The 8,904-nt window shown below is 46.5% G+C and overlaps 1 protein-coding gene across 5 annotated transcripts in view; it reads left to right on the top strand.

The window, feature by feature from the left end:
* The first annotated feature begins 551 nt into the window (after positions 1-551).
* TNIK (TRAF2 and NCK interacting kinase) overlaps positions 552-8,904 on the top strand; it is a 413,713-nt gene continuing 405,360 nt past the window's right edge. For 3 of the 5 annotated variants that reach the window (XM_033211706.1, XM_033211707.1, XM_033211705.1), the window contains exon 1: positions 553-975. In XM_033211706.1, coding sequence (XP_033067597.1) covers positions 919-975 — 57 coding nt within the window. In that variant the 5' untranslated portion in view covers positions 553-918. Of the gene's footprint in view, positions 976-8,904 lie in introns of all 5 variants that reach the window. The other 2 variants (XM_033211704.1, XM_033211708.1) reach the window with 2 other exon arrangements.

Genomic DNA, 8,904 nt, shown 5'->3' with positions numbered 1-8,904 from the left:
AGCTGCAAACTGCCGAATCGCCCAGCTGAGTGCACTGTGCGTGTGCGCTTCTCCCCCACTCTTTCCGCGCCTGGAGGCGGATCCCCTTCCTTGCACACAAGTCCTTATATGCACCGGTTGCACCAGCCCGCGTTACTCCGGCCCCACAAATAATTAACAGGGGAGGGAGGGTGTCGCTTTTTTTTCTCCGGCTTTTTCTCAGCGCGAGAGCATTTGAACCGAGGAGAAACCCCAAGATGCGACTGAAGGGCCATTTTGCTGCAGTGCACGAATTGGCCACACAAAAATACAGCTTGAGTCCCTATGATAAGCAAGTCAAGGTTCAGGAACAGCCCTTCAGATTTGGCCCCAGGAGCCCGCAAAAGCCTGGGCGGAAAGGGTGCGCGCCCCTCCCCCCTCCACGCTGATGGGGAGGGACCGGGTCAGGAAGCGCGGCCTCTCCCCAGTCCAAGACCACGCCTCCTCCGCCTCCCCCCACCCCCTTCACTCCTCCCAGGAAGCGGTGATAGACAGTTCTGTGTGGTTCTCCACCCCCACCCTCCCCCCGCTGAGTGGAGGAGTTGATGTGTCTCATTATAACAGCCAATGCAGCCGCCATCCACGCACAAGCAAAGAAGCATGTCCCATTTAAATACACCCACGCAGCCCCAGCGCCCTTAGCCGATCGGGGCGCTCAGCCCACACGCACCGCTGCTCGGGGCTTGGAGATCCGCGCAGGTTGGGCTCCCGGACCCGGCGGACCAACGCGCGGAGGATCGGGATCCGGCGCTGTGGGGCTGGGGTGGGCGGGGGAGGCTGGGCCCGGGGCCTCTGGCGCGATACCCCGCATGAGGACGCGAGTGAAATAGACCAAGGTGGAATTTCCAAGGGAAAAGCTTGGGGGTAGTTTTGGTCCATTTCTCCAGCGAAGAAGTAGACATGGCGAGCGACTCCCCGGCTCGAAGCCTGGATGAAATAGATCTCTCGGCTCTGAGGGTGAGCAGGACATGTTTTCTGGTTTCTTTCCAGTGGTTTGGGTCAGGGTGAATGGGCTCGGTGCGTGGACTGGGGGCTGGGGCTGGGGCTGGGGGACAGCAGAGGGAGAATGCGTCGGGGAGGGAACCTGGATTCCCGTTTTGATTCGGGGTTGCTGAGGTGCTCCTGGCTGAGCCCCTACGGCAGGGGCTGTGCGGTACGTGTCTTCCTTTGGCCGTGGCCGAGGCTCTCCCGAGGGCTCGTGGAGCTTATGCCAGTTTCATCTTATACCGGTGTAAGAGCAGTAAAATGAAAGGTGTGTGTGTGTGTGTGTACGTGTGTACACGCCCCGGGCAATTGTCTGGTGCCAAGGAGCGAGACCCGACTGTCCCTTCTGCAAAAAGAATGCCAGCGTGAATAAAGGCACTGGCTCCTCACGTTTTCCAGCTACCTGCAAGATGACATTGTGAGGCTGACTGTCCCCGCGAAGCCGAACCTGCCGCTCCAAGGGGGCAGTTATTGCTATGCTGGTCTTGTAGATGGCAACTGCCTCCCCCTCCCCCTTTTCTGCCTCCCGCACCCGGGCGCCCTCTCAGCGCTCCCTTAAATGCCAGTCTGCCACTCACCTTTATTTATGGCTTTAACTCAGCCCTGCCTGTGCTTTCTGACTTTGTGGCTGTAACGTTTCAGTTTTATGGCTGAACTTAAGCAGGTGAAAGGGATGTGTTTTCTGCTTTTCCTCAATCAGACCGGAACTCCCTGGAGTGTGTGCGAGTGTGTGTGTGTGTGTGTGTTTTCCCCGTGTCTGTGGCCAGTCCTTTGTAGAGCACCTCCCTCCCCCCAGTCCCACTGGTTTGCGTTTACCTTCACGTGAATTACCTCAGACGCCGTTTCATTGTATTGACTAAGACATCACTGATATAGAATCCATTTTGCTGTTGTTTTGAGATCAGAATACCAGGAATCCCAGTGCTGCCTTGACGCTTCCCCACCCCCAACTCCCGATCCCAACACACTCCTTCGGGGAAGGGGGCAGAGCTTTCTTGTCATTTTAATTAGATGCTGCCTGCAGGGAAGGGGTGAGGGGTGGGGATGGTGGCAGCAGCGGGTGTCTGAGAAGGATTGGACACCAATTTAAGGACTGCTTCTTCCTCTCCCGAACCAAAAATAAAATTTAAAAAATAGCGAGTGCATGTATTTGATGTATGGAGGGTGGATGAGAAGGAATTGATGGTGGCTTTCTACAGGGAGACACCAGGATGGATGAAGCATGGAAGTTCACACGCCCTCCTGAGGAATACATTGTTAGATTGATGCTGAATCTTGCGGCCATTTACCTGGATTCCTAGTACTTCTGACATTGCCTCTTTCTGTACTCTTATATTAAAGTGCTACCTTTGTGATCAAAGTGGTACTTTCTCTTTGGTCTCTTTCATTAAACGTTTTCCTCCACATCTCTTTTAATAACGCTTTCTCTCTTCGTCTTAATCTGTTGGGCCAAGAGGTGAGGCTTCAGCAAGGCAGGTAAGGAGTTGAGAAGAAACAGAGATGCCATTTGAAATGGGCTGTTCTGATAGTTGGGCAGCCGAAGCTCCTTCATGCATTATTACAGGAAGCTGCCTATTTCCCTGGAGTGGAAATGCCACATCAAGAACTGGCTGCCCCCTGCGCAGCGGGGTGGGGTTGGTAACAGGGTGGGTGCATTGGCCAGGTCTGTGGCTTCCTGCTTTACCGACTGTGTGTGTTCATTTGCCCTACTTTCTGCGCTGGGAGTTGCTGCCGGCGGGTTAATCAGGTGGACGGATGGCCCAGACTGGGGGTGGGGTGCTGCGAGTCCGTCGGGGGTCGGGGTGGCGGAGGCGGGGGGCAGTGGCAAAGGGGGAAAGGTTCTGAACAATGTGCAGGGTTTGCGGTGATTTCCCTGGGCTGGAATCTCCACCTTGCTCCTCTACTGGAAAGCAGTCTGATGTGATTTTTAAGTTGGGCCCGGACTTGTCCCTTGTGGGCTTTTTCCTCGGGAAGGTTTTCTGAGATACCAAGCACAGAGCCTGCAGGCAGGGGAGCAACCGGTGAGGGCCACCAGGCGGACGACTGCGGATCACACTTGGGATGTGCATTCTTGTGATCTGTATTTTGAAAACATATCTTTGCACAATGAACTGAAATTGCTCTTTGTGGCCTGGGCTATCAGCTTAGGGCTCTGCTTCTGTTTTTCTGCCTGCTGGGAGGTGTGGAAACAGAGAGGGCAACAGCTAGCTTGGGGACCAGGAACTGCTGGCTGGAAGACTTAGATGCAGATGCAGATGTGGAGACAGTTGCAGATGTGGGGCCAGGGTCTTTGACCAGTCTTGTGGGTGAGGTGTGCCTGCTGGAGTGGGTCCAAAGGCCACATAGGTAATCTCCACAAATCAGAGGACAGATCATCTGCACCTTCCCACATTTGGAGAGATGGCCTCATCTAGATGAGATGTCTCATTTATTCCTAAGCCCTTGGTAAAGCCTGCCTGCTGAGCCCCTCCTGGGGAATGCCTGACCCCTGAAATGCAGCCAAGGTCAGTGGCTTCTGGGAGAATTTGCTGCAGACTTACCAGTCCCTTGCTGTTTCGGTGGCTCTTTAATGTACACAGTCAATGCTCTTTTTGTAAACCCTGGGCTCAATGCATTAAAAGCAGATCCTGTCTGGAGAGGCCTTTATCCTTCTCACTTTGGGGGCTTATTGTTCTCAGCCAGTGATCCCAGACTGGACCCAGTCTAAATTTTCCCCAAATAGCAACAGTGCATAATTTAAACCAGAGCAACCTATGACAGCACTGATCATTTAAATTATGCAAGATTTGCATGGTTTAAAAGTGAGTGAAGCAGGATCTTCTTTGATTAGAAAATAGGTAATTTGAATCCAGTTTTAGCCCTGATTTTTAGAGCTCACCGAGATAAACTAAATCTTGAGGGATGGGCTGGAATTGTTTTATAGATTTAGAGCTGGAAAGAGAATTGTAGAACACTCAGCCACTCCTTGCATTGAACACTTGGGAAACTGAAGCCCAGAGGCGTGAAGTAAGTTGTTCAAGGTCACACAGTAACAAGGGGAGGGGACAGCCAGGAGCGTGGTTTGAGCAAATAATCTAGATTTCCTGACTCCTCATTCAGTGCTCTTTTCTCTAAGTCACACTTTCTGTGGCTGAATCAGAAATCAATAATACATTTTCTGCCTGAGTACAAAAGAATAGCAGGAAGGAATAATTTCACCAGGGTCAGGGAATTTTATTTATTGAGAATGGTGAAACTACTTCATGCAAGTAAGTTTGTGATACGTGAAACCATGGAGCTTTAGGCCACCTTTGGAATTCATCTTGTCCAGCCCTGGTTCAATGCCTACTCTGCGGGCAAAGGACTGTCTGAAATCACCTAGGACACATGGTTGTCCTGCACAGGTAACCTCTCTGAGTAACCTGTGTCCGTCAGAGCATGTCCTAAGGGGTCAGTATAGACATACACATTATTCAGATATCTCCGCATGTGACATTTATAAAGTTCCGTATATGTTTTGTATTATCTATGTGGATACACATATTATGTGTAGTATTATGGATATAAACTGTATCCATGTGGGTGTATGAAAATGTGCATATACATACATAGGCTACAGCAAACAATTTACTCATTCAAACGTGGGGCTTGAGTCATTCTTGCTTCAGGACATCTCAATATTAAAAGAGATGAAACTTGCCACCAGTGTGCTTTATTACATGTGAGGTGAACTCAGCCCAGAAAGCTTTTTGGAGATTAGCATATTTCTGGACCTAAGCACCTTGGCTGTCCTTAACTTGGCCCACAGGGTAAGGCATTCAAGGCCAGGAGTTGGCTGCTGCTGACCTCATACTCTCAGCTTCTGCCAGGACCCACATACACTTTTGTATTTGAACAAAATTAGATGACCTATGCTTGTCTTTCCCCTTACCCCTCACTCCCTAGCCATTCCTTTCTCCATTGAAACCTAGATTTAAGAATTGACCTCATCTGAAAGCCTTGCTTATATCCCTTTGCTACACTTTTCATGCTCATGTTTTACTTGGTGTGTGATTTCCTTTCTGCTTCTTTACTAAACCGTGGATTTCTTGAGGACAGAGGCTAGGTCTTGTTCATCTTTGGAGCCATAGTCTCCATTAGTTGGATGAATGAGTACATGAATGCATGCATGAATGAATGGAGTGGAATGAACCCTGTCTCCCCAGTTCTATCTCCACCTCTTATTCATTCTGTGACTTTGAGTAGGTCATTTAACCATAGTTAATAAGAATGATCACAACTGTTTGCCTTTCTCACACATTGTGTTTAAGGCAATGCTTTAAAAACCATACAGCACTATACAAATATGCTATCCCATGGTTAAGTAGAATTTAGTGGGAAAATTGAGCCCATCAACATTCGATTGCAATGATTTTATCTAATAGAAAATGATCCTGGCTGGGCACAGTGGCTCACACCTGTAATCCCAGCACTTTGGGAGGCCAAAGTGGGAGGATTGCTTGAAACTAGGAGTTTCAGATCATCGTGGGCAATGTAGGGAGACTCCATCTCTGAAAAAAAAAAAAAAAAGCCAGTATGGTGGGGTGTGCCTGTGGTCCCAGCTAATTGGGAGACTGAGGTGGGAAGATAGTTTGAGCTTGAGAAGTGGAGACTGTGATTGTGTCACAGCACTCCAGCCTCAGTGACAGGGTGACATCTTGTTTAAAAAAAAAAAAAAGACTCAGAAAAGAAGGAAAATAATCCTGAGAAAAAGATATCAGAAGGTTCCGACTGTTTTTACTAGCACCTCAATAGACCTTAGTTGCCTTTTTCCTTTTGTGTGCCAATATGACCTTATATGTTTCTCTGATGGCCTGAATTGAGCTTTGCCCCCCAAGTATTAGCATTCATTAAATATGAGGTAAGCACAGTCCCGAAGCTTTTTGGAGATTAATGTGTTTCGAAACCAGTATCAATTATCAGCATTGTTCATTAAAACCTTCTTTTTTAAACACTTTCTTTTTTAAAAAAACTTTTTTAAAAAAACCTTTTTCTCCTCTTTATATGTTACTGATTATTCAAATGCAAACACATTGATTATGCCTGTGCCTTCTCAAAGTTTTATTTTTTCCCTTGGGAGGTAGAGTGGACACCTAAGATGATACACTAATGGCCCAGTATTTAAAACTTTCTGGTGAGAGGTTCTCATGGGGCTCAAATAAATCTCGAAATATTATTAATTCATTACTCCAGAGCACTTAATTAAATTTAGTCTAAAATGAGATTTTAGTAAAGTTGCATGAATTAATAACAGTATCTCAAAATGATAACAGCATGGCAATCTTTTCATTAATATTCTTTATGTTTATCAGAGATAATAAACAGGTGTTTTCTTTACAATGGCCTTGCCTCATAAAAAGTAGGGTGTGCTGGTAGCTATCAGAACATCAGATAAATATGCATAGTCATTTTCATTATTCATTATTAACTGGAGTGATCTTTAGTACAGAAGCCAGTGTAAGTCATGGTTTGCTGTTTGCATAATTATCTACTTAGGAGGTCATGGAATATTTTGTTGATGAGAGAGTACCCAGTACATTTCTTTCAGGAAATACCACTTTTTCCCCCCTTATCTGTAAAACTCTTTGATATCTTATAATTTCGAGTCTTGCCCATTGGGCCTTTCTTCTTTCTGTGTCTCTGCCCTGGAATTAATCTTCCGTGCCCTTCTTGTTTCGACGCCATTCCTTCTCTCAGTGATAGTGGTTCTAAAGTCCACCCAGCCGGGCGCTCCTGTGATTGAATCATGGCCGCTATGCCCAGCTGAGCACAACCAGTCTCTGATTCCCTTCCTGATAGAATTTGGAGTAACTTGAGTCTGAAAGATGCTTTAATGTCAAATTGATTCTTACATTTCTGTGGGGGAAGTAGCTCTCTGAGAACAGGGCCTAAACTGGTTTGTTAGCAGTGTGCTGAGAATTCTAAGAAAATCTTAATGATATTTTTTTGAATGAAATGTTATTCTGCACATATAAATATAAGGTCTCTAGTGGAGAGAGAGGGAGGACTTAAGTAGAAAATGTTGGATGAATTCCGCTTGTGATTCCTTCCAGTCTGGTTGGAAGCTTATTTCCCTTTAGCGAAACATGATTCTATCCACTTCTTTTTCATGTCCTGGTTGTCTCACGGGGGTGCCCTCAACTTCTCAAAACGCATTTTATTTATTCCACCCCAACTTAAAATTCTTTCCTTAATGTTTATCGTATGGGTCCTCTTGTCTCCACTGTTCCTTGCAAGTGCCGTAGGTACTGTCCCCTGGGCAACACCCGCGACAGGACCCCCCTCCTCCTGTGTCTCTACCTACCAGCCTTCTTCTGGCTGGTCTCTCGTACACTGTAGCCACGGGAGTGTTCCTAATGCACAGTTTCAATCTGGTTGTTTTTATTCAAGGCCTTCTCTGACTCCTTAGTCGACAGACTAAAAACTAAACTCTTTAGCATGTTAAGACCAGCAGCAGTTCAGAGCGGCCTTCCACAGAGCTCTGCAGTTTTGACCACCACTCCGCCATTGCGGTAGGGAACAACTTCATTCCCCGCTGGATGCTCTGTAGGGGGCGCTCTGTCTTAGTCTCGTTTCTGTACCTACTGCCACAGCACGAAACATTCACAGACCACCTTTTCCACAAAAGTCTCTGATTTCTCTCAGAAGTTGTCCTTCCCACTCATAGACTGTCTCAGAACTGACCTCACACCTCTTTCGTAACACTCAGAACTTTCTGTCTTGGATTATATTCACTACTAGACAATTCCTTCTTGAAGGCAACGTTTGATTTTCTTAGGGATCCTCACCAGTTTTCTTTACACAGCAGGCGTTCGTTCAACAAATAAATTTTGAATTAACAAAATATATAATGTGCCCTTTTAGAAGGGCTGGAGGTGGTGCTATGTAGAAGGAGTATAGAAACCTCAGAAAGGTGGGGCCTGTGCTGTAATTGTGCTGACCATAGCACAATTTCAGGGATCATGAATTATCTTGTAGTCTATGTTGCATGACTCCTGGGGACACCTTTTATGTAGAGTACAATTCCAGTGGATGCTAATTACATTGAGTACAATTCCAGGGGCACCAATTATGAGAAATACTATGTCTGGTCCTGGGTAGGTATTCCTATTTCTAGAATTTTTCTGCCAAAAAAAATGTTCTCTCCATTGTCATCTTATTCTAAGTTTTGAGAGATTTAAAATACCGCAGGTTAGAATTGCAAGGCGTGTGTGTGTGTGTGTGTGTGTGTGTGTGTGTGTGTTTGGAGTGTGTTTCAATTATTTTAACAATCTGATAATGTTTACGACTGCTATTTTGATTAAACAGTAATAGATGGGTGGGAAAGGGTGTGCTTCTAGGGTGGCCCACTGGAAGACAATGTTGAGTTTTTGTCTTGACAGCTGGCAGTGAGTGGGTAGAGAGAGTTTGGGAGATGGTGAGGTTTAATGAGGCACACAGCTGGGAGTTAGAGCCCAGCATCATAAAGCTGGCTCTGACACCTTACCCTCTAAGCTTCAGTTTTGTCACATGTAAGATGAGTGGTTTCGACTAAAATTGCTGGAAGTCACCTCCAGCAATTTCTATTGCTGGGATGCATATTCCTGGAATATGTAAGGGAACCAGAGGCAGGACTGAGGGCATTTAAATAGCCATGGATTCTTATTCTACCTGTTGGGAATACCAAGAGATTGCAAACTATAGACCTCAATGAGCTGGGAGTTGCCACTGAAAGTAATACCCCTTTCTAATTTTTAAATGAGCTATTTTTTTCCAACCTTGAGATTCTGATTTATAATTTAAAGTGTTGTTCTAGTTTTTGAAGACCGAGTGATAGGATGAAGGCCCAGCTGTGACTTCTGCTGGGTACTCCCCTACAGTGTTGCTGCTGGATACCCAGGTTTA

Source organism: Trachypithecus francoisi, unplaced genomic scaffold, assembly GCF_009764315.1.
Source record: "Trachypithecus francoisi isolate TF-2019V2 unplaced genomic scaffold, Tfra_2.0 Lachesis_group0, whole genome shotgun sequence".
NCBI lineage: Eukaryota > Metazoa > Chordata > Mammalia > Primates > Cercopithecidae > Trachypithecus > Trachypithecus francoisi.
Note: the sequence above shows the minus strand (reverse complement) of the source record. Positions and strands in the feature narration are given on the sequence as shown.